This window comes from Poeciliopsis prolifica, unplaced genomic scaffold, assembly GCF_027474105.1.
Source record: "Poeciliopsis prolifica strain line A6 unplaced genomic scaffold, Auburn_PproV2 SCAFFOLD040, whole genome shotgun sequence".
Lineage (NCBI taxonomy): Eukaryota > Metazoa > Chordata > Actinopteri > Cyprinodontiformes > Poeciliidae > Poeciliopsis > Poeciliopsis prolifica.
Window position 1 is genome coordinate 1,043,066 of NW_026562415.1, and position 26,807 is coordinate 1,069,872.

The following is a 26,807-nucleotide window of genomic DNA, read 5'->3' on the forward strand; positions in this document are numbered from 1 at the left end:
GTAAGGTCTTTTGAATACGAATATTAGATGTGCTTTATAAAAGATCAAATGCACCAAGCTTTCCTTAAAAATAAAAGAAATGGGGAGATTTAATAGAAAAAAAGGAATTAGATGTAGCTCTATTCCCCTAAATTGCAGCAGTGGCATTAGGGCTTTCAGCTTTAGCGCACTGAGACTGGCAGTTAATGCTCAGTCACGTCCTCGAAGGTGTAGTAGATTAAAAAAAAAATCTGCATGTTCCCTACATTATGAAATATATTTTGTTCTTAGATGGCTGGTAGGCTTCGACTGAGAATGTTTGCAGGTTAAACATTGACAGTAATTTTGCTGCAATTCTGGTTGAGCCTGATGGTGCAAAAGTAGATTATCAATTAAAAAAAAAAAAAAAAAAAAAAACTACAATTGTAATTACTTGTGTTGTGGAAGTTAAAAAGTGAACTGAACTTGTTGACACCTCAGCTTCTAGCAACCAGAAATAATAATGAGGCATTCAGACATTCTGAAATTTGCTAACTTTAAAATAAACTAACAGACATTGTTCAATGCCTTGTAAAAGTCACTATTTCCTACTAATCTCATTATATTTGCTGATCTTACTACCAAAAACTTCAACTGTTAATATTTGCACATGTGAAGTGCAAAGACAGTAAAAGATTTCCAAATTTCTGAAAATTGTTGAGTGGATTTGAAATTAGCATTAGCACATTTATTTGTTCATTTTTCTTCACAAAGTGGCTTAAACTCAGTTGAACGAACAGAATCTGCATCCAGTAAATTTGAAGCCTTGCCACTAATCCTCCCTTGGTTTGGCTCTAGAGTTTAAATCGAGCCATTCTGATACTGGAGGGCTTTTGAAGATGGAGATGGCTTCCTCTGAACTAAACCTTCCTATTGTTGATGTGGCTGTATATGTAGGATTGTTGAACTTCTTTAGCATGAAGAAATTCAGTTTCAATAAATTTTATTTTTGAGGCATTAGAATAAGAAGCTCTGAATACAATTCAAATGACATTTTTAAATTTTGTTTTGTAAACGCATTTGATAATTTTGCTTTCTTGTCTCTGCATCACAATTAAGTGATGCATTGTGTTGATCTGTCACAAAGTCCCAGGAAAATAGGAGTTTCCCATTGTGAAATGACAAAATGTGAAATTGTCCACAGCTTCTTGTTCTGAACATTCATGGTAAAATATTTGGATGAACAGCAGGCCACTATTAATGCCATTACTGATACATAAAGACACAGACCTGTCCTCAAACAGTCTATTACTGTTATTACCTGACAATAAAGCAAGTGGGTCATTTAAATTCCTCTGTTTGTTGACATGCAAGATGCTCTGTACACAACAGTGCACCACGCATTCAAATTGACAAGCCAAATGGGCCGTGGTAGAACAGATTATTATAAAAGACTTGACGGTTGAGTGCTGAACTCAAACATTCACCGCAGAGATTTCATTTTATCCAAACTAAATCACTCTTGTTGCCAAGGCAGCTAAAGCCCACAGCTTTTTCAGACTTGTGAAATTGTTTTTTTAAAAAAAGATACAGTGACAGAAGGTTTAACTCAGAGGTTTAGTCTTGTATCTTGGCAACAATAAAGGAATGGAAAAGAAGCAACTTCCCAGAGCCCCTTCCTTTTATTGATCTTGCAGGGTAAGAAGTGAGGAAGCTGTGCTGCTAGAAAATGGACAGCAGCTTTCCACTTGAACCGAACTTCACAGTGAACGCCAGCACACTTGAAAGATGAAGCATCAATATTAATCAAATATGGAGGAACATACAGAGATATGCATAGACGGACGCTTAAATCCGTCAGTTTTGATGTTGAAAGTAACCATTTGTATTTTTCTTCACTGTGTTATAATATCTCAATACTTTTGATCAGTGTGAATGAATTGCAAAATTTAATTTAAGAGCAAACATGAAAAATCTTGACAAATCTGAAACAGATGATTGGGATGAGAAAAATGTAAGGCCTGGCTGGAAACCTATGTATATATAAAATTATTCATATCGCTAAAGTGCCACAGACTGATTGCTTTTGACTGCTTTAAACAGTGAAAGAAAATCATGTTTAGAAATTCAAGGAAACACTACCGAGTGAGAAAAAGTTCAAAAGAAAACAAAAACTTAATTAAAATTTAAACTAATGTGTCAAAAGTATTCAAAGTAGAATTTGGTTTGCTCCTGCTGAATGGAGGGAAGCTACTGAAACTGTCAAACCTGCAAAGATGAGTTTTCATTTTTCATTAAAAAAAATAAAAAAAAAAAACACAAAAAAAAAGTGACCAAAAAGCTGTGGTCATATTTACTTTACCTAAAATTTTGTCCGACTCCCATTTCTCTTTAAGAACTGCACTGATGTGCTCTCCATGTAATCAGAGGCCAGATTATCCTCATTTCCAGCTGAGGGAAAAAGAGAAAGGCAGAACGCTGCTCTATCAAGTCAGAATTTTGACTGGGACATTTGGAGCTTAAAGAACCTGGACTGTGGCATTCAGGTTCAGTATGTGCACAACCTGAATGCAGAAAAACAAACATAGTATTGTATTAAACTAGTGTGTGTAGACAGGGTTTTACTTAATTTTACTAAGGAATTAAAGGTTCTAGTATTTCAAACCATCTTTAGTTACTTATATTGATCTTTAGTTACTTATACTGGTGATAAGAACAACTACAAAGCTAAACTAAAATGGTAGTTTCTGTTTGTACATTCCTGTACATTTGGATCCTTAAGAAATACCCCAAAAGCTGTCAAGATTTACAATTTTTTTATATTTATTAACAGGTTAAAAGACTAAAAATGATAAAACAGAACACCTGTGAGTCCTCAATTCAGCATTCTGGCTACCTGCTGAAAGTCTTGCTCTCTTGCAACTTGATGTACCACATGCACACAGATACAGTTTCATGTAACTGTGTGCTTCCTTTAGCTTCATAAAAACAAAAACCGCTACTGATTCTTTCTCACTCGGTAGCAGTGTTCACATTTATGTGTGTTGCTGTCATCTTGTTCACTAGTCAGAAACGAATACGATGTTATGTTTTTCATCACCAGTCAAGGCCAAATCCAAATCTAAGTTTATATCCACCATTAATATCTACACAGTTAAGTCTGTTTATACAGGAATGTGCTTACACATTACATAGAGATTTTTTTTTTCTTTTTCCAGGAAAAGTCAAACTTCAATGTACAGGTCCTTTCTTTTTTTTTTATGTCTTCAAAAAAAAAACTGGGTTAAAATTTTGTGGAATGCTAAACAGAAAACATGAAACATAAGTAGATATACTGAAGAAGTAACTTGAAAGAATGTGAGCATAACAGAAAATGCAAATTTACCTTCAGTAGTCTGTTTGAGGTTTGCTGTGCTCTTTTCATAATAAAAACATAATTCAGGTTGCATTTGCATTCGGGCTACTTCACTTTAAGACATAGTAATCCCTTATAAAAGTAGATGCATATCTCTGAAGACACGTGATGTGCTGGTATGTGCTCACAATTGTTCAGATGTGATTTAATGCATTCCAATATACATTGCATTGCAAACAGACCCACCGACTCCAGTGAAAACAAGCCAAGTCAACACACTTAAGGAGCTAACTCCTTTCGAAGCAAACAATTATGCACGGCTCCCACTACAACAAACAACAGAAACAGCAATTTGCTTGAGGCAGTGCTGAACAATTAAGCAGAGTTAACTTTAGAAGCTCGATGAAGTCAAAGCACAATATATAATAACAAATTATGCACGAGTTTACAGCTTCAAGTTGAAAACGCTAGAACAGTTAATATTTCCCAGTATCTGTTCGAAGCTGTGTGCTTTTGCTTTTCACCAAGAAAGCTGTGAAATCATCTATAAAGATGACCAGAGAGTATGTAAATATGTGCAAGTTTTATTTTAACATGAGGTGCCAACAAATCTTTAAGATGTGCACATAAGACGCAGACGTGAACACTGTTTTAATGCAGTAGCTGGTGAATTTATTCACACCCAACACAGGCTGCTGCTTCTCCTTTTTCTAATGCGAACACCCTATTATTTGGGAACACAAACGTAACAAATAAACAGAATCATTATTTTCGCTTCACTTGATGAAAACCGGCTTTGGGCTGAATTTTCTGTCATTAAAAAAACATTAATGAGGAGGATTAAAATGACTGTGATGAGAAGCTGGGACGGGGATATGAATCTCACTCCCATACAGAGAGCCAGAAGGAACTCTTGTGGCTTTTGACTTTGAGTGGGTGCGTGTTTTTGTTTAACAGCCTCAGTTGTGCTGTTATAAAAGCGCATGTGAACTGTTTGCTCCAGCTACTATCAGGGTTGCTGGAGTCCAGTCATCAATACGCTGCTATTGTACACTCTCAGTCAAACCGAAGTACAGACCGAAACTTAAAAATACTAGTCTGTTTACGCCAGACCTTAAGAATGCTAGTGTTGCATTTAGGCAGATGTTTTTGGAATTCAAAGTGTGATCCTGAATGACTGTTTTGGCCGTCTTCCATCAATCCAAACTTTATTTCAATACTTAGAAACGTCTAGTATTTTCCTTTTATAATGCCATCTGTTTGCATTTGGCGAAAACAAAAAGGAAAAAATAAGGTTATATGGAAGGTTTTCCAAATGCTTTACCAATTTTAGGTAAATTTTAGTTTCTGTTTGTAATCAGCTTTCATTCATTGGTGGATATATTCATATATTACACAAGCTAAGCTGGAAATCTGAAGTCCTGCTATGCGTCTGGAGGAGCGTTTAACTCTCTGCTAAGCTCTAACGGGTCAGATGTGAGTAAATCACAGCAGCCCCCCCAGGTGTACAAACCAAGTAGATCAATAGACACAAGAGGGGGAAATCAAGACGGCTTGTTTAAAGGGTGCATCCGGGCCAACGGTAAGCCCCAGGACATCTACCATGAGCACTTGGTATTCACACTCAGGCGCAGAGGGAAATAGATATCCAGCTCTGAAATACATTTGTCTGTCAATGAAAAAGGAGCAGGGAGCACTTACAGTCATTTTGCGTGGTTTTATCTACAACTATTACGGAATTCAAAGACACTGATAAAAAGAAATCACATTCATTCATATAGCGGGGAGAACAAAAAAAAAAAAAGAAATGGCTGGGAGCTTGGAAAAAAAAAAAAAAAAATCAGAGAGAGGTTCTTACCTTTTTACCAATGAGCTTCTTCCTAAGGAACTCCCGGGCCTCGAACATGTACGGGATGTCATACAGAGGACGGAATCGTTTGTCTTTGTCCTTGTTCTTTTCCTGAATACAGATGAAGGGATGGGGAGGGAGGGAGTGAGGAGAAAAGGAAAAGACAGAAGAAGGGAAACTTAACTTATATTCCATGTTTAAAGGTTGATGACTAACCATGACATGCAGGTTTCAAATTATACAACTGAAACACAAAAGTGAAAGTGGGACGAAAACAATGCCTGGTTATATATGCTTTATTTTCCAAGAAAGTAAAAAATCTGAAATTTTGGAAATGCATTTGAATGAATCCCTTTTTCTCTGATACCCCAGAATAAAATCCAGTGAAGTGTCATCAGAAATGTTTTCAGAGACAAAATGTGAAGAAAGTTCAAAGTATTGGACTTTTAAGCACTTAACATGCAACTGAATAAAGCAGAAACAGTCTATTTCAACCCATACAAAAACATCCAAAACGTTTAACGCTTTTAGTTTGTTTACTCCGTTTTGTTTCTATCCATTTTGGCAGACAAGACCCTGGACCCAATAAAATATTTAAGTGTGAATGGCAAACACATCTTTGCCCAAACAGGCACACCTTGCCTGCTCTCAATACAGCATTATTATGGACACAGACAGACGGGGAAGGCAGAAACTCTTCACATTAAAAACGAATGCACGGCGACAAGCCAGTATCCCAACTGCAGATACAACGTACGCAGTCGCACACAAAAGAACTCCACTCAAAAACGCTCTGCTACCCTCTTAGAAAAGACCACAAATGGAACTTATTTGCATTTTCAAAGAAAACTAAGAAACTCATCGCTCCTTCAGCAATAATACCAGCAGGCACAAAGAGTGACAGGTGTCTTTTTGCTGAATAAGCATGATAAATTAAATAACCAGGAGGCAACAGGAAATAAAACTACACCCCCTGTCAGGAAAAGCTAGACTATGAATGACAATGCCCTTCCTGACTCTCCAATACAGCACTATTGTGGTTTAATCATTTTTGAAAAAGTATAATCAGTCTTTAAACAAAACACACAGAGCAGGTTTATTCCTCATCTCGTCTCGACTTAAATACCTTTTATTCATGTTTAATGACTACAGCTGTTCCGAGCTGTGAGGTGGGGCACAAACAGATGTGCAGAGAAGTGGTTCTGGTTTATTTGACGAGATCATCTTCCTCAGGGCTCAACAACTGTCATTTCATGCAAGCTTCGGCAACCAATGATTTGTAAGTCATTTTCTATAAGCAGCTTATAGTCCTCCATTGTGATTGTGCTTATGTCACTAATAAATATCTCTCAGAATGAGGTCGCTCACAATTATGAACTGATCAGGGGTCATAACCTCTCACATTCCTAAGAATGTCTGGGATAAGACGCACAAAGGAAACTAACATCAAGCATCTAGAGAAAAACAAGAAAAAAATAAGTCTTGAGGTTCTTAAAGGTAACTTATAATTAAAAATATCAAACTGCTGAGAAAAATAAGCTAATATGCCATAACAAGACGACGCAAATGTGGAAAATTAATTAACTTTTTCATCCGTCTCACTTTTCATGACAAGACATTTTAAAAGGAGTGTGGAGACTTTTTGTATTCCCTCTGCATGGGTACTAAATTGACAAAAACAAAAAGCTGGGAAAAATGAAAAGGCAACATGACGGTAAGAAATCTGGGGCAAGGAGATGAGTCTGGATGAATAAATGTTTAGGGATCAATTACTGTCTTCAAGAGGAAATTGGTGGAAGATGAACTCTAAAAGGCATCATTTGATTGGCACAAATCTTCCTATGATGCTTTGTCACTCAACGTGGCAAAGCTGCAAAAGAACAGAATTATGTTACTGGCCTTTGCTGGTTTTATTAAATTATGAGATGAATATGTTTGTGCCTTGCTCATTTAATCAGCTCCTTACTATCTCGAGCTGAATCAGCAAAATATAAATTCCCGGAGCTGCTCTCACACATACCGAGTGGAAATCCCTTAATGTTCAGCCAAAAGCTGATTCAGAAAGTCAATTTCAGAGAGTTCAGGGGTGAGTTTCAGTCCTTCAGGGCAGGTGTCCTAGGTGTTCAAGATATGTTCCTGCTTAAACAAGTCTGACCTAAATGAAAGAGTGATTAGCAGGTTCCCGCAACTCTTTGTGACCTGCTGGTGAGATAATACCACTCTTTGACTTTGGAGCAGGAAAACCAAAATTTAAACCAGAAGCCCACCGAGATGGTCCAAGTACTTCACGCCCATCAAATCAGTAGTAATGTTATGGTGAAAGTTACCATGCACTTAAATTTAATAGATTTTCTTCTCAGTGTTACAAATACAAACTTGTATATCTTATTTGATCTTACTATTGGATATTAATATAATTTTGTTAAATTCCATATTTGTTTCAGTCCTCCATGATGCTAAAGCAGAAAAACATTGGTTAGACTGGCAGTTGACACTTGAAATACTTGAAGTAAATTTAATACAGTGAGATTGGAAAACAATACTGCCAATGGCTTTGCTTCAATTCATTATTGTATATATTTGACAAAAGGACAATCCAATAGTAATATTTCTACAGAAAAGAAGAATAGAATCCAAACAGAAGCGGTGAATCTAAAAAAAAACAACTTTCAGCTAATAGGCTGTAGAAAGACAATTGCATCACTGAAAGAGCGTAAATGTCAGCATTGTATTCTAATTTGAGAAGAAGTGCAGAAGGAGTTGCGCATTCAAAAAAAAATCCTATGATGTACACAAGCTAAAAAAAAGTGACAGAAGCAAGGTCAAAGTGACAAAGCTCCGCCATTAGGAGTTGCCAACAGAAAGTAGGGCTTAATGAAATATCGCGCATCCTTGGTTAAATGCAATTCAAACAATCTGAAAAAACAAACATGCCTTCTTTTCCCAGTCAAAAAGAACAACAAAAAAGGCTCCCCACCACTGATAAAGTGAAAAATATTGTGACTAGCCTAATTATTTTGCCATGGAGCCACATTCGGCTTCATTCACTGGATAAACTGACAACATCAGCGTCATTAAATTACTCCAGACAACCTCTCTGTACCATCATCCATAAACTGTTATTATGCAGCAGCAGTAAGGTTACAGATAGAGGAGAGAGTCGCAGCTAAGTCTCAGCCGTAACCCAATAAAAACTGTTCCCGCTCGCTATCCTCAGGGGGAGTTTTGTTCTATTTGGGGTGAATTTCCTTCATTCTATATTACCGGCTCGGGCTTGGGAATCATCTTTGACTACTGCAGAGGCATGGTGCATGCTGGATTGTACAGTGTCGCAGGGCTGCAGGGTCTGAGTCTGCGAATGTGTGGATGTTACTGCTGGAAGCATTTTTATGCTTCTAAAACATCAAGAGCAAAATCATGACTCAGGAGAATGTCATTTTTCGATGTTGGGGGAGTATACAGTAGTAGGCCTCAATTTTGCATTTAGCTGATTGAGTGGAGTGTTGTTTGTAAGTAACCACTCTTTTGGAGGAGAGAAAAAAAAACACTCTGCATGCATGCGTCTCAAACAATGAGGGCATTATTTTTTGATAACACAAAGCTCTGGGAGTCTTAGACAAACACTCAACACTTACTGTTGTGTGTTTAACAACACGACTCAAACATCCGTGCATAAACGTTAAATGGCTTCAGAGTTTGGGGGCTATGAAGAATGTAGCCCAAGAGAAAAGAAAAACTTAAAAAAATAAAATAAAATAAAAAAACTGGACGATATTTTAGAATAAGTAGAACTAAAGCTATCCATCAGATCAGACATTATGTTTTGTTACAAGTAATGATGCTAAGACCCATCAAGTTGTATTTATCAAAACATATATGTTTCACAAAACAAATCCAACTACTGATGTGTGTGCAGATTGAATGTATTAATTTTTATTATTGAATCAGTCAAATATCAAACTCTAGGCAATTATCTGTGGATCTGTGTATTAAAAGACTTGAAATGATCCAACAACAGTTGCAAAACAAATCATTAAATGCTATGATACTGAAAACCAAAGGTCAAAGTTGATGGGAAACATTTTTATAGGCTAGTTTTATCAGCCGGCAAACTGGCAGTGCACAGCAACACGGGAGTCGATTGAGAACGTTCAATCTCTCCCTCTCAAGTAGCAATTGCAGCACATTCAGGCAGCATAAAGAGAATGCAAGAAACATAAGCAGCCCAACATGGTGCACAGGTTTCTCTGACGATAAAGGATAATGTTAAATTGGATGGTTAGCGCAATCATTCTGTAAAAAGGAGATTTCAGATAATCAGCATCAAAATTGCTCAGGTCGTATATAAGCTACACTTTGGTGGCTAATCTGACAAAGGGGAAAAGCTCAGGAGGGCATGACAAGGCAGAAAGACCCATTAAGGAATGAAGGGGTTAGACAGAGTTGTCAATCTAATCTATATCAAAGCGTCTGACTGAGACTCTGTATCAGTAATTGCTTATTCCGAAATGACCGACTCATTTTGGAGATAGGAAATCTGACATCTCTTGTATCTACGACTTAAAAAAAACAAGTTGCTTCCTCTTACAATTCAACGGACTCTCAAGAGATGTGCAGATGTTAACTGTTCATCAAATCTGAGCTCACAATAGAGAAAGGTCGGTCTTTGGGGAAAGATACTAACCAGTTTGTAAAATGTGTAATGGAAAAATAAATCAATGATTTCACCCTTCTTCCCATCTTTCTAATACAAGTAACCTCATTTAGCTAGGAGTGCAACTAGATCACTCATAGCTATTGCACCTTGTTTGACACATTTGCCAGATTTCTAAGAATAGAAATGTAACAGTGAGGAAAATAATCACATCACCATTCTGGAAGAAACAGTGAAAAAATTATTTCAGAACTCCAAAAAAAATAAACTCGAAATGTTGGAGATTTGACCTGTCTTCAACGTACCAGTACAACTACCCTTGTGCCTGATAACGATACACAAGGGTGCCTGTGTCACTGTCAATGCCAGACACCTGCAAAGTCTCAAAACTTCCATCAAACTCCATTAACTGCTGGTAAAGCCATCTAAGATGTCTAGAAGGCACACAGTGTCTGGTGACCTTTACTTAGTGTTTGACTGGCTGTTGACGTTTGCTCAAATCTATACTTTCCTGCAATTTAAAAGCACTTGTGCTCGATATTACCATGGTACTTTCAGCCACTTTATTGTTCCATTCAACCAGTGATCAAAAGGGGACATTTTTCTTACTCTCTTTCAGAACATTTTTACCAACATTTTATTTCTTGCATTAATACTCCTGCATGTGTGCTCCATTTTCTTTCCACTGAAAGCCATACTGAAAACATCGAGTCTAATTCTAATGCAGCAATTTGCATATTATCCACTCAAGCAACAACTCAAACAAAACAGCAGGTCAAGTCTTAGCCATTTCAACTGCTAAGCAGGAAGATGCTGCCTGTCGGTCGAGAAGGAGGCATAATTGCTACCAATCTGTCTTACTTTGCCAGTTCTGCACCACTGTGTCATGAAATGGGTAACCCTCCTCTGTTGTCATTGATTGTGCTCCAAAACATTAATGTCAAAATCAGAACACTGAAAACATTTTCATTGAGCATTTTATCTCTACTTCACCAGATGTTTTAGCATCAATATCTACAGTTGTCCTAAAACAAACTTTTATTCTTGCAGCAAAAATTGAGGTCTTTCTGTGTAAAGTTGAATGTTCTCTCATGCAGTACCCCCAAAAATGGTAGTCAATTTAATTGGTAACTCAAAATTGCCCTCTTGCATGACTGAGTGTGTGTTGTGTGTCTGTTGCATAAGAACACATAATTTTGCTGCAACATACAAAGCACATTTGAATTTCATTGTGTGAAATGTTTAATAATGTCCAATAATGTGTATTTTCTTTTTGTTTGGTTAGTAATAAATCCAATAGACTATTTGATATCTGTTAGAATAGCAGTGTTGGTTCTAAACCAATTATAAAACTGCAGCTTCTTTAGACAATGACATAACAAATGCTACTGTTTTCTCAGTTGTTTGTAATGTCTCTGATTATGCAAGTTCTGATGTGAACTAATGCACCATGCTGAGAGGGGGCTGTGAAAATATAAAAATAAAGTGTGGATTGGTAGTCCACTTGTAGCTGCAGCACCACACACTTAGTGAAAGCAATAAGAAACATGCTAGAATCAACTTTTCAACATTTGTTAAGAAGGACAAACACCACAAATAGAAATAAATATTAATCCCACCAACAATTAGCTACTAGCACCAACAATTCTTATTTAAAATCTGGATGCAAACTATTGTCTTTTTGTTACTGTTGGACAAGTCATGTGCTGATAATGATCAGTCATAATATTGAAAATCTTTATGGCCACATAGATGTCAAGACTTTTTATTATATTAAAACAAAGAAATTTTGAATTTATCTGGAAGTTTATCTAACACCCAGACACCCGAAGTTGACGTGTTTTGCGCTTAGTGCTACCGCCGCCTTTCTGGGACCATTTCGACCTGGTCAATAAGTAATCGCCTTTCCTCCTTACTCTGGCTCCATGCTTGAATTAAAGCAAATTGTCTTCACGTTCCAGATGCCAAACTGCATTGACTGGCTGATGTACCATTTGTGTGAAAAAGCAATTGAACAGGTGTACCTAATAAAGTGGCCAGTGAATTAACACCCGCTCAAGCGACACGGCGTCCCGAGGGGAGAGCTGCAGAGGCTAGACGAGTAGGCAGAGCTATACGGTGCAGCACTGGGATGAGCCAGTCTTATGTAAGAACAGCAAGGTGACTGCTCCGTTTCATCTGTTAGCACTGCTGAACTCTACTTAAACCACAAGACGTAAAACGCCCAAAAAACACTCGAGATTTTATGGTCGCAGACTGACTCACTAATACGAGTGTGAGTGGGTGTAACAACGAGCTACTCAAAGGCATACACCCAGCTTGTCCTACGACACATGTGAAGAAAAAATGGGGAAGAGAGGAATTGGGGGGGATGAAGAGGAAACAAAGAAAAATGATGGCTTCAACTCTCAAGTTAAAAATATCTCACATCTGAAGATATACCATTTTGGTAACCAGGGCTGGGGGGAGAAACAGAGAGGATAAAGAGAGATGAGAGCGAGTGAGGACACTTGTGTCCCATGTTTTCCTGCAGGCACACACCATTGGTCCACTAAACTGTCAGTCTGAGCACAATTAGTGTAGTCATGAGAGGGAAGGGAAGAGTTGTGGTGTTGGGAGTCTAAAACGAAACAGAGGAGACGAGGAGTGGAGAGGGGCTTGGCAGGACCTGTCACAGTTCATCAGTGCACTGGTACATTGCATCTGGCCTGCATACTACTAAACACCACACACACACGCACACACATAAATGGACTTGCTTGTGGAATAAACCGTCTAACAGCACACACACACATCCAGCCAAAAACAACTGGCACAAGAAATCCCTGGAGACAAATCTGCATATATTCATAAACAGTACATTAACAAAATTCTCACATTTTTAATTCTCTGTGCGGTTTTATTTGAATTTTTTTGTTTATTAGAATGTACACAATTGAAATGTCTTTATAAACAGAGAAACTGTACATCTTGTCTGTTGAGCCCATCTTTGTGTATGGTCTGACGCCAATTTTCAAGATGTTTCCTGACAAAGCCTAACCAAGCTTAAACAGCCACGTCTGTGTGTGTCTGTGTGCATGTGTGTGAAAACTGTGCTTCAAACCGTAACAATGTCTTTACGTCCATCTGCTGCACTGTAAGGAAGAAACTGCCTCGCTCATGACAATGTTAGCCAACATGATGTCAGTGTGTGCAGCGCCTCTGGCTGAAAGATACCTGCTGTGACCTCCTCTTGTCTTGACCTTAAGATGAGAGTCACCCCTACGGCTGAAAAGCCAACAAAAATACAGCCATTACAACCTGACACTCACTAAGCCCAACCCTCAGCTTCCGGCTAAACACGTTACACGTTTTGTCTCTCTGCGGATACTTTGCGGATGATTTGGAGATGCTTTACAATTATTTTATTGACCATCAAAATCACTCATGCAGTTGTAATAAAAGGAAGATTACACTGTCCAACATGGCCTCCAGCAACTGAAGGAGAAACATTACATCTGCATCTGTAAAGGTGAGCGGACAGGGCATGAAATTAAGCTCATATCCAGCAACAGCTTACTTAATTTAGTGGCCAGGCACAGACTCCACTGCGAAATGACACCGGACAGAAAATTGCCTTTTGCTTGAATACAAAAAAGGATCCTCCGAAAAGTTGCCAACATTTTGTTGTGTCAAAACCTCAAACTTCAATGGTTTTTATTTGAATTTGCTGTTTTCCGACAACAGCAACTGTTTGTACTGGATTTTATCTAGGCTGTCAGAGTAGAGGGGGACTGGATGGAACAGCCTGTCAAGCGTTATCGATTAAAACAAGAATGTCACTATGTACCCATTTTTCTTCTGCACTACAATGATGTGTTGCTTTGTAGTAATCCCATGACAAAGAAAATAATAGCTGTGACAAAAAAAAAAAAAAACGTACCAAAAAAATGTTAAATGGTATGGAAACATTTGCAATGCACTGTATTTTGCTCAGTTAAAAGAAAATTCAGGAAAGCTCCAGTTAAAAGGTCTCATCTACAAACCCATCATAACTCTGCACTGCTGCCATAGCGACAACACTCAAAGCTGAGCCAACAGCAGTACAGACAGGCAGGGAGCTCTTTTGCTCAGACAAAAATAACTAGCTAACAAACAACACCAGCAGTAGCACCATGTACAACCCTTGTTAAAAAATAACACGAAAGGCTGCAACATTTTATGCACAACGTAAGATCTAAAAAGTGAACACACATCTGCAGTCATAACAGTGACTAAATCTAAATAAATTCACATGTAAACAAAGAACTGCAAAGTATTCCAATATGCATCTGTTTGCTTTATCGCTATTTAATCTGATAAAAATGCAATCAGGTGCCTTAATGACCGTCTGCATATTTAGAAATTACATTTTCATTGCAGGATTAGTCTTATTTATATTTATGCAGCAGTCTGATGAAACAAAGCTACACAAATAAATATGCATGAGGTGAAATAATAGCAGTACACAAGTGTTCCAGTGTCACAGCAATACAATACACACATCAGATTCACATCTGGGCTCCTCTCTCCGGAGCTCCCTGTAACATACGACAGTGTAATGAAGCACAAAACACATACTGCTGAAGCATCTGGCGCAGGAGAAGACGGAGTGACAGACAGCATAAAGTAACACTTTAGAGTAACACTGAGAACAGGAAAAAAAGGAACATAACATACAAAAGGGAAGAATTGGAAGAAAATTGAAAATTAGATCTGGAAAGGTAAAAAATTAGAATTAAAAATTAAAACTAGGACAGAATAGTTATGAGGACAAGTGGTGAGCTTGGAGGAATAAGAGAGAAAGACTAAAAAGGGAGATTTTTTTTTTTTACCCAAAAGCTTGTCACAAACACAGAGAGATAAAGAATTAACACAGAAGAGGGGCAGTAGTGCAGGTCAACATCCTAACCACAGTGTGCATGCCCTGGGGAGAAAGTGACAGTGAAGAAGAGAGAAGAGAAAAACAGATGAAAGGCAAGGGAAGATACAAAGCAGCATCTTAATGATGAGAGGCACCAACAATGGCAGTGAAGAAAGCGAGAAAGAAGGAGTAGTAATGAGGGCGGGGAATGAAAACTAAAAGGGCAACAATAAGAAAAAAGGCTGGAGGGAATAAACAATGAAAAGGAAACAACATAGAATAGGAGGAGAAACTTAAAAACAATTAAAATACACACACAAAACAAAAAGAGTTCTGACAGATGTGCAACCTGACTTTTACAACAGGAGCAGCAGAAACAAGAAGCATGACTTTCTCATTCATTAATAGCACACCAAACATAGCAACAACTGAATTTAAATATGCATAACATTTGCACCTATTCCCAGGTGCCACTGATAGCTTTCCAAGTAAACATGCAGCCAAAGAAGTCTCTAAGACGAACAGGGATTCGTCTTAGAGAAGACTTTAGATTGTACTCTAAAGTCTTGACAGAAGCTCAGTTCTAAGGGGAAATAATACAAAAAAGAAAGAAAATAGACGGATGATCAAGAGACATCCCACACAGTAGACATCTGTGTCTTGGAATCGCTGCACAGACACAGCTTTTTCCATCTGTGTCAATAAATATGCATTCCCCAGCATCACATGGTCAGTGGTATGGGTCCGTGTACGAGTATTTTCACAGTCCAGAGCGGATTCGAAGGAATGATGTAGAGTGTGGTAGAAAAAAAAAAAAATAGGAGAGGAAAAAAAAATCGATTAGCCTTACTCTGCAGTGCTGCAACCACTGGGTGTGTGCAAGTGTTTTACTGTGTTTGCATGTGTCCCAACTTAGGGCGCCACCAAGTGGTCAAAATTAATATTAATTATTTGTAGATAGAAAATCCCCATGTGAAAGAAAGGGGGAATCAAGAGACAAACGTCTCTGAATGAGGATATTATTGAATGTATATTAATAACTGGAAAACACCAAGTTAGTGTGTGTAAAAGTGATCATCTGTACAGTCTGACAGGTTTCTCTGTACCTCTCCCTCATTCCTCGGAGGGCGAATGCTGGACAGGTGGATGGTTTTGTATTCTCCAGAGTTGAGTTTGACCAGCAGGGCATCGGCATTGGCCACCTGCATCACCTGCAATGACAAAAGGCAATACCTGTCAAAACAAGCTCATGATCCAGTATCAGCAGCTAAATCTGAGAAGCTCTAATCAAAACGTAAAAGTATTTTTAAAAACTTGCTTCATCTCAAACACATTTACAAACTCTTTGGGGTCATCACAGTCCTGCATTGAAGAGAAGTGGAGGAGCGCAAACACAAGCAGTGCATTTTGCTGAGTGAGTGAGCGAGCAGATAGTCTGAAAGAAAAATGGGAAGTGAAGGAGCATGAAAAGGATAAATGAAGAGGAAGAGATTCAGTCAAAAGTAGGTGGAATACAACAGTGTGGCTAGATTGTGAGCAGAAGGCAATGAAAGTGAGTTAAGACAGAGTGAAGTCCTGACTGACTAAGTGAGCTCAGGCCTCCCAGCAGGGCAGCGAGGTTTAGAGGACAGGACGAGGACGTTCGCCTATCTAGGGAATTGGAAGCAGACAGGGTTGATGAGGAGACAGAGTGGAAGAGGACAAAAGGCTTAAAAAGAAACAAACATCCTCTAGAAGATGGACAAGCTTAGAGATGTTTGGAAGAGTAACCATGGTGCCTTACAAAAGTATTCATTGTCTTTGGACTTATTCACATTTTGATGCATTACAACCTCAAATTTACCCATTTTACAGGGATTTATATGAGAATTTATGCTTAACTAGAAAAAAATCACAGTAGACAGGAAGATGTTTATCACCTTACAGAAAAATTGGGTTTCAACTTTCTTATTCATCTATATTTTTTACAAATTATCTGAAAAGTGTGCATGTCACATCCACAAAGATTCAATTACAGCTTCTTTCTTTAGAGGTATATCTAAACCAATTTTGCCCATCTAGAGACTAAATTTTGATCTGGATGTTCCTTGCAGAAGAGCTCAAGTTCTGTCAAATTAAACAAAAATGAAAGTGTCGAGTCTCCCCTCAGATTTTTGTTTTTTTATAGGATTTTGGTCTGGACTTCTAATAAATCTAAAACACAAACTTATTGACATACCGAGCCTGGCAAGTCCAGCTCCAGTGCTTAAAAGCCATGGAGGCTTTAGATGTGGCCTTGCTCAAAGCTTCCTCAAACGACTGAAACGCCATATCACTGTGTCAAATTTAGCTCTGCAGAGGCTGGATGAGAAATTATAGATTCAATTTAACTGTTTTAAATCTTTAAAGTCTTGCAGATAAGCATGACTCCGGTTGTTGTCTAAAATCTCCTTTCTCAAATTATGCTGTTCAGTAAAGGTCTCAAAGAAACCACTGAGGTCTTTACAGAACAGCTCAGCTGGACCCTGTGTACTAGTTAGGACATTTGCAGGAACAATAGACTGCATTATTACAGTAAGCCTCAACAGGGAATCAGAAATAGGTTCACTTAAATTCTATAAACCAGGGTAGCAACAGATTTCAGCAAAGCAAACTTAAGGGTTTTTCAGTGCCACCTTGAATTAAATGTAAAAGCAAAAAAACTATAAATACAGGGGATGATTGGGGGATCTTGGTGAATTACAAGTAATGCAAATAAAAATAAAAAAAAAACATAGTGCCAAGCTTAAAGGTTTTAGTTTGCACAGAATGCATGTAGTATTGTATGACTTGGCAAAAGAAGTGAGCTAGTGGCAAAAAACATGATAAATGCAGAAAAGCTATCTAGCTAGTTAGCAATAATATATTAACAGCTAGCTGGCGAAAGAAGGAAGAAGTCTGAGCACGACTCAAACTTTTGACAGAACATACCTGAGTAATGTATTGATAATTTTTTAATTTAATACATTTTAAGGCCTTCATTTTAGCTATATGAATGCAAGACTTAAGGAAATGCAGACGCTATAAACTATGTTGGGAGTAAGAAAAAAAGATATTTCTTAACTCATACTGTAAATGAGCTTTTTCATGTAACAAGACAGATTGGGGGTGCAATGTGATTGAGATGGAAACAGCATCCAAACCCTGAGCCTTTAAGTAGGCCACTTGCTGGAGACCGAGAAATCAATCGCTCTACACATGTTGCCACCCACTCCTTCTTTAAATGGCCTCACTCATCATCAGCCTAACTGCAGCTCAAGAGTAGGTTGCGCTCAGGTTAAAGTCCGCAAATTGAAAGATGCAGCTTTGAGCCATGCGTCGACTGGAGTTCGGGCCATGTGGTTGGTTGTGTGTATGTGTGGCTGTAGTAGTAAAAAAAAGTTTCAGCTTCCTGAACACAAATTTCAGACATGGATCCAGGTGTGTCAGGCTCATCAAGAAATTCATTATTCTGCAGAAGCAAATAAGACCGCCTTTGCATTTGCCACCAGAGAACAGAAATTATAGCAACCCACATGCTAAATAGGCTGCCCACAACAGCAGCCAAAATACATCATACACTAATCACTGAGCTGAGTGGGAGAGATCCAGAGACACCAGGAGCAGAAGGGAGAGAGACTGGGAAGGGGGAGGAGGTGCAATGAGTAAATGCAAGGGTTGGGGGGTGGCAGGAGGGGTAAGGGGGTGTATCCAATCACACAGCGACACACACACCAGCCTCACACTGTAACAAGGTCATTTTGAGGCCTGCCCAAGCAAGTAAAGTGCAAGAGAGAGAATGTGGCAGGAACAGAATAAAAACGGTTTAGCTTTTACTGCCTAATTATCGGTCCGAGAGCGCGAGATGAGAGACTTGAAATAGGAAGCTGCTGGAGTGTACCAGGGGAAGGCCTTGGGGACAGGTGGGGGGGGGAAACGAACAAATCAACACGCACGGGAAGACTGAGCGAGCCAGAGAGACGGAGTGTAATTTCAGTGCAAATATCACAGGCACAGAGACAGAGGAAAAGATGGTGAACAGATAGGAAAATGGAGCAGAAAGTTGTTGCCATGAGGGCCGAGAAGACAAATAGGCTGGCAGCATGACTCACTTGTCTAATCTGATACTACAGGTGGAGATCTACTGCCACCCTCTGCCAGAGGAAGACATGACAACTGCAGCAGCCAGAATCAGTCACTGCGCAGGAGGGATCTTGGCGACTGTCAGGGAAATGTGTTGGTTGACACCTGAATCTATTAGGTTAGTTTTTACTCCGGTGGAAATAAAGGTCTAGCCAGGACTTGCTCATTACTCAAGTCATATCATCTTATCTGAAAGAAACAACTATGCTTTGAGTTTCTGTGTTACTGCCAGTGGACGTGGTTTTGTCAGCCCGATTACAGGGCTGCACATCAACTTGGATTGTTTCTAAGGGTGTGATGAGGACTTCAGTGTAGTCGCTGGGCAGAGGGGAACAAAAGAGTGGCTGACAAAACTGTGGGTAAATTATTCTGGAGAGGGAAAAAACAAAACTCTATATAATGCTTGAAAAACTGCTTTTCCTAGAATTTCTTTAAAGCGGCAGCTATAAACCCTGTCAAACCAGGTACAGCCCCCCCAAGTCACATCCTGAATAAAACAAAATCAAAAGGTTCGAAGACCAAGTTCACAGGTGGACCTGGACTTTTGTTTGGCTATCTGGCTTTATGAATGCCTTGGATATTTGTAAATTGATCAGGCATTAGATATGGAACATACAAACATGGAACAAAGCAAAGAAGGAAGAAAGAAATGGATGGATTTATGGTCAAAAGGGTTAATAGAGGGATAAATGGATGCAGTGATGCAAGAACATCTACAAAAGGGACTGAAGCGATGGATAATTCAATGGCTGAATAGATTAACAGAAGCTTAGAAAATAGGGTAGATACAAGAGAAATGTAACAATTTTCTTACTTATCGATATCTGTATAACTTTAATCCAATTCAATGTTGTATAAGAGCTCAGTGGGACAATGTTTTTACATAGAACACAATTGAATTCACCTTAAACAAGTGCAAGCTGGCCAAACCAGGCCTTAAAAATCACTTCTACAATATATGGTTAAACCTCTAAAAGCAAAACGAATGTTGGTTTTTCCAATACATTTTGCTGTAAATTGTGATAACACTGGATTAAATTAATCCATACAACTCAGCTTCTGCCTTCTGTGAATGTGACACAGATGTCATAGTCATAGTTGGTGTTAAATTGCAGAACAAAGTGCAGCTAATCCACTCAACAAAAGTAGTCTTTTGTTCATGTTCAATTCAATTGAGCCGATTCATAGCACGTCATCTCAAGTCTACCGACAGATTACAAGTAATCCCAATGGATCCTAGTCATCAAAGAAGAAACATTTAAGCTCAGTTTGGTAAAGTTTTATTTTATTTCATATTTGTTCCTCAGTGGGCTATGCTTTTACTCTGGCTGCAGAAAAAAAAAAAAAAACACCTGGGGCTTTGCTGAGATCACCACTTGGATTCTGGATAAGTCAGCCACAAAAACACATTGAGGACGGAGAGGGCAGAACAGACTGGAACATCCAAAACTTTTTTACAATCAAGCCATCATGGTTTGTGAATCAGGGTCATATGGTGGATCAAACAAAAGGCTGAACTGCTTCTATTGGTGATAAAAGAAAAAAACAAAAAAGTCAGGACCGAGTTATGAATTAACATCAGGTTACTAAATCATACAAATCACAAATCTGTCTCAGTCTTCCCCGTTATCCTTCTATTACTATGAGGTTGGTGATCCAAAAGTTTCTAATAAGTTAAAACTTACAGAAACATACTTTTTAAATCTTGGTGGTGTGACAAATTTTTGCATTGAAAATGCATTATTTTGCCTCCACCCAGATTGTTTATATGCAATTGACAAATTGCTTTAAAATTTGGAAAAAGTGAGGAAAAACAAGCAAATCCGCACATCGTTGTGCAGGTCAGTAATTACCTGGGGAGAACAACAGCCTACATCTCTATCCTCAACCCAGAAAAGACAAGACAGATGACAAAGTAAAAAAAGAAAAAAAAAAAAACATAAAAAAGAAAACAATCAGCTGGAGACTCGTGGGAATCAGACCTTCTGTGCTTCTTATTCTATCCATCACTCAGGTAATAAGAAGTGAAAAGTTGAGTGGACGTGGATAAAGGAGGATTGGATGATGACAGGATTGATGGATAGACGTGTCCTTCTGAGAGTCCTTACACTGCAGGATTATCTAGCGACAAATGCCTCTGGGGTGAATATAGTGCAGTAATAACATGCCTGAGAAACCTTATGCCTGTCGATTGTGCACTTAGTTTTTCGACAGATTTATTAGTGGTGATGTTTTGAATGACAACTGTCAGCCGCAAAGTTATAAACAAAGACAGACGTTTACAGTTAAAAGGGTTTTCAGCTTACAGACAAAAACTTTGAAAGCCATTAAGACCATATGTCTAAAGAACCTCAATGCCTCTTGTTGATGTAAACACCAAAATGACCGGTCTATCCCACACTGGATAAGTTTAAGACATAAAGCAGCCCACACGAAAGATAGAAATGTTTTATTCATTTCAAATAAGAGAAAAAATAAGCACTGTCCATGTTTGTGAATTTCTTCTCTGTGTGCAATTTATTAAAACCCTTCTGGAAGCAGATTGCCTAAGCAACACCTTTTATGTAACCCTCAGGCTAGCTGTGAATTTTTCAGCGTCTTAAAAAGTTTAGGGTGCAGAGGGGGCGAACACAAACCAAATGCAGGCTTTAGGGAGAAAAAAAAAAGATTTTTTTTCCCTCCTTCAATTTTCCTTATATATTTTGAACAAAATGAGGTCTGAGTTTCAACTTATAAAAATGTTTACAGAAGGGACTGAGTTCACACTGATGATTTGCAGCTACAGTTGCTAAACTACATTAAAGTAACAAGTCTGAAGAGATAACTTGTCATCTCTTGGAGACAATCACATTAGGCTACAGTACCAAAACAAATCAAGAAGTCAGTCTTCCCAGGTTTGAATCTATAAGTTAGGACAATGAGAGGGAACTGTATCCATCTGTACTTGATATTAAGAACATTTCTTTGTGTCCAAGGTTGTGTCTATAATATCCGAAGCCAATATCACTGAAATTTTGGCTTCTGAGGTCACATTGCGATTCCGTTACAGATATACAAATGCCATAAGGACCATTTGCCCCCCAAAATAGCTTCAAGACTGCTACATTTTTCTTCATATTCAGCAAGATGATAGTGCTATTGTTTCACTTCACAATGGTCCTCCCCTGAATATACTTACTAAACATCTTACCGTTCTCCATATGCTTCCAATTAAAATCACTGAAAAGCTTATTTTTTTAGTAATTCATTTTTAAAATCTGCTAGTAGTGCTGTAACAAACATTGCCAAAAAAACCCCATCACTAATATCACTATGTGCAATACTGACATCACAAAGGATTTTGTGGAATTCAATATTTGTTGCTGGATTTATTCCAGGTGTGATGTTTTCTCACGGCAGTGAATGTCAACACATGACACAGAGGCTATTGCTCAAGATGCAAAATGTCACAAAATGTCAGAAGTAGTACTTCACCACTATGATTTCCTAATATCAAACAGTGGGAAGGAATAGTGAAGTTTATTTGTTTAATTTAATTAACGATGTTCAAAATTATTTTGTTTTTTTAGATTGTGACAAAAGGCAACATTTGTTGTAACCCAGAGCTATGTAAGGTAATTAACTGGAACTTATTTATTGCAAAGTATCTATGGGGAGTTTTATTGGTAACAAGTTAATACAAAATGGGAAAATGCTAAAGTTTAAAATCTATAAAGTGCCAGAAAACACTAATAAGGTTGTGGCACTTTAGGATCTTACCTTGGCAACAAACTGTCTGTCCTTCTGGTCCAAGTTGGCTGTAGGTGCCACATAATCTTTCCAGATGCGAACTTTGCGCTCTTTAGCAGATCTAGCATAAAAAAAATTAAAAATAAAGTTTTAGTTGCATAGTAAAAAACAATAAAGGTTTAATGGAGAGCACTCTGTCATAATTTTAATAATAAAACGAACATAATCCTAGCATAACTGAAACTGTGTATAACTGTAGCAGTTATACATAACATGTCAAAAACAGCAATCTGCACTAACCAGGTTGCATAAAACCTTATAAAAAGACTCCATCTTATGTGCTTTTGGATCCAATTTGAACATTTTGTCTATTTGGACACAAACCAAGCATCAACAATGAGGAATCTGATAAACTAAATATAAACTCCAGCTGTTGTGGTTGGAGTGTCTTCCCATCACTTACCTAAATTAACAGTTTGCTTAGGAACAAAAGGACCTCAATGCATAAAGATGTAAAAAAAATAAATTAATTTAAAAAAAGCTGCAGGTGCCACATAAAAAAAGACTGACACTGATCAGGGAGGCTGGCAGCTAAGAATTTGAAGATAAAGATGGATCTCAGTGAATCTAAGCATACATAAAACTACTTATCATTTTGTTTTATATCTTTTTTTGTTTTATTTTGTTTTTTTAGTTGTATAAGATGCATTTTAAATAGAGGAGGGAAATGTTTTACAAGGTCTTTTTGCTCAATATCAGAATCACGATAAAACTAAAAATGAAGTCTAAAACGTCCCACCGTTCAGCAGCTCTGAGTTTCTCAGCTCCCTGGGTGTAAACCGCCATGGACCAATCCACGCAGCGAGCAAAGCCCTCCTTCAGCAGGAGCTCTGTGATGTTGCCATTCTGATCCACAGATAAACACAAAGTAAGACGAAAGGCCTAGTTTTCTGCCAGTGTCTACACCAAGGCCTGAATCGCACGTGTTACCGGGTGCAGGATGGTTCCCAGTATGATCTGGTTGTGACAGCTCTCCAGAATGATCTGAACATCTCGCTGCAGAAGCCGGGACTCAGTGAAGAATTTGGCCTCTGCTGCGAATGGCTCTGGTGTTTCTGTTCCATCTGCTTCCCTTTTGAACGTGGGACACTGTAGTCGCACCAGAAACAACAGTCAAGTACATAAAATTGCATCCTTTACATACAATTACCATTTACTGGTAAAGGAGCATTTTGTACATACAGTGAGCATAAACATTGTTGTGCTTGTCCAATATCCTGACAGATGTAGCTGTAATATTAAATCTTTTGTTGAAAGCAGCATAAAAACAGACATAAAAATGACAAGCCTTTATGCATTGAGACAAAGAACACCTTAAAATAGATTTAATATCCTCAAGGAGGACGTGAGAAAGATTAGTTATCCTGAGTGGTCTACTGGCAAGGCTAGACTGGGTGAAAGAGATGGATGGGGAATTGAGTTGCTCAGATATGACACTAGTGGATCAGTCAAAGTAAAGCAGATGAGGAAGAGGGGGGAAAAAAGTGTCATTACTCCTCATGAGTTCATGATTAGTCTGGTAATTATTCAGTAATTTAAAAAATTAAAATAATAAAAATAGTATTGAAAATCCTAAAGTACATCCAATGCTACTTGCCTTCACACCAGACAGCATAACGGTGACCAGGTAATAGTCTGGGAGCAGCAAGGCACGAACAACGCTGCCGTCTCGCACGTGCTCAATGATGGCTGAGGGGAAGAAACAGGTGAACAAGGGAAGACAATAATATCCTGGTAAGTTCAGCTTTTTAATGGACATTATATTTCAGAAAGATAATCATCCTGTCAGACAGTATACAGTTGCTGCTAAACAAACAAAAAAATTATTAAACATGTCTGGAAGGTGCTCTGGTTAGATGAGCCTGAAGTTCCCATCTGATCGACACACAAAAGAAAAGTGATATTTCACATGACCCTAAACGCACCACTCCCATTTTTATATTTGATGGTGGCAAAATTATGATAATACGACTCTTTTTTGTAGTCAATGGCAAGATGAATGCAGCCAAGCAAAGGGAATTTCTAAATCAAAACCTGATAGACGATGACAGTAAACCCATAGCTATGATGCAGTGGTTACATCAAGGCAAATCTGATGAAGAAACAAGGTTTAAAGAAAGAAAACCTAATATTCCTAAACAATGTTATTAAAGTTTGAGACGTTTTGCAAATTGAAAGCAATTTCAGTTTCGTTTTAAGCAAAACCAGTAGAAACACACAGCTGTAGCTGCACATAAATGTGATTCTACAAACAACTGACTCAGCTGGACAGGACACAAATGCATATTAGTTATGTTGGCCAATCAAATTAAATACCATCCAAACAGAATATACTGAAGTCTGTGCTATGAAAGACCTCAAAGGATATGAATACGTCAGCAGAAAAAAAGGCGCTCATAATTATTAATGAGTTTAGAAATATTTGCATGGATTTTCAAACATCTTTAGCTAACTCTGGGAATGTTGAGCCAACTATTTAAAATTAGCATTCTTTACACAGAGCAAGATTTTGAGGTATACTTTTTCCACGGGTATTTCAGCTTTCCACCCCAGCAGCCGTTTGGATATTTTCAGTGCCCACGCAGGATAATTTCATCTGATCTTAAAATGACCCTGAATTTCGCAAGAACGAAAGGCAACAAGAGATGAAAGCAGAAGAAAAGCTATCAGCTGCTCGTTTTCTCCATTCAATTAAAGAGTTGTGAAATGAGGTGAGCCACCGTTCCCAGCAATCGTCTGGAAATAAATCGAGTGGAGCGTTGCACCTCGAGCAGGCTGGAGATGAGAATTAAAGGATGGCCTTGTGAAGTGTAGCAGGGCCAAATGTCTTACAAGAAAGATGCAATCCTGATTATCTTTACAGACAAAAAAGAATATTTAATTTGTGTTTATGCACCAACTTCCTTTGCCTTGTTTGGTTTTTTTACAAGAATGATCCAAGCCTTTGTCAGAAGTCCTTACCATTGACGGGCTTCTGATGCAAGGAGTCCACAAAGTTGCGGGGATTTTCGATGGTGTACTTGAGGTCACGGATAGTGTGTGTGCCGCCCCCCTCGCTCCACATGCCTTTCTTAGATGCCTTTGATTGGTCCTCCAGTTCACAGAGTCTCGCCTGCTCTGGACTGGAAAGAAAAACAAAAAAGGAACATCTTAATTATTCACATGTTGGTTGCAAAGAATTTTAATGTTTGCAACGGATGCTTGCATGTAATGTGGACAAACTTTTTAAATCTAATTAATGTCAAATCTCCAAAGAAATGCTGGTGAACCTTTGATATTCAAACTTAAAAAAATAAATAAATGAACTTTTGCCAGTTTAGAAACTAAACACTAAGCGAGATAATTCTAAAGTATGAAGATAATTGCCTAATAAAAATCAAAAACTGATGAGCAACTGCCTAAAAACAAAAGGTATCTGAGCACTTAGGGACGAGACAACACCAGCAGCAGAAATGCGGCTTCCTGCAAACACCGCAATTAATTCCATGCTGGCTTCCTTAATTGTGCAGCTTAATGCCTTTTCGGGGCTCTTGTAAAGCTTTAATTATTCACAACTTTAAATGGCCAGCAGGCTTTTGCTTTTTCAACCAGCAAAAGCTGCACAATAGTTTTAGCAGTTTGGCATTGTAAAGACGAAGAATGCGTTGATAATATTTCATTTGTTGTCTGAAAGCCATAGTTTGCCAGTGTTTAGCTATAATGAATGATTCATGTTGAACTTTTTCAGACTCAGTTTCCCAGAGCTCTCGGTTTAGATGGATGGACAGACGGGAGGTAAATGAACAAACAGACTGAGAAATGGATGCGTGGGCAAACAAACTGATTATAGATAGATGGACAAAATCACAGAAATAAATTGAAAGATTGATTAAGGAACAACTTTGTAAATATAAAAATATGATTGGACAGATGGATGCATTAGTAATAGACAAAACGATGGACAAATGGCTAGATGCATAGTCTGTCCATCTCAATAAACAGAAAGACACAAATGGATGAAATGATGATGGATGGACAATATGAGAATAAACGGATGCACAGTTGAACAGACTGAAGCTAAATGAAGGAATTGAAAAATAAAAGACAAATTGATGGACAGATTGAAGATGGACAAAGGGAAAAATTATGGACAAATTAATGGATGAGTGAATAAATACCATCCCTATCCAATTAAGTCAAT

General features: G+C 38.2%; 1 protein-coding gene across 1 annotated transcript in view; it reads right to left on the reverse strand.

The window, feature by feature from the left end:
* Positions 1–26,807, reverse strand: part of snd1 (staphylococcal nuclease and tudor domain containing 1) — a 164,854-nt gene that overhangs the window by 129,711 nt on the left and 8,336 nt on the right. The window contains exons 5-11 of the mRNA XM_055054667.1: positions 25,589–25,749; positions 24,225–24,316; positions 23,558–23,716; positions 23,367–23,473; positions 22,598–22,688; positions 15,805–15,909; positions 5,172–5,273 (exon numbers count right to left, since the gene is read on the reverse strand). Coding sequence (XP_054910642.1) covers positions 5,172–5,273; positions 15,805–15,909; positions 22,598–22,688; positions 23,367–23,473; positions 23,558–23,716; positions 24,225–24,316; positions 25,589–25,749 — 817 coding nt within the window. The remainder of the gene's footprint in view (positions 1–5,171; positions 5,274–15,804; positions 15,910–22,597; positions 22,689–23,366; positions 23,474–23,557; positions 23,717–24,224; positions 24,317–25,588; positions 25,750–26,807) is intronic.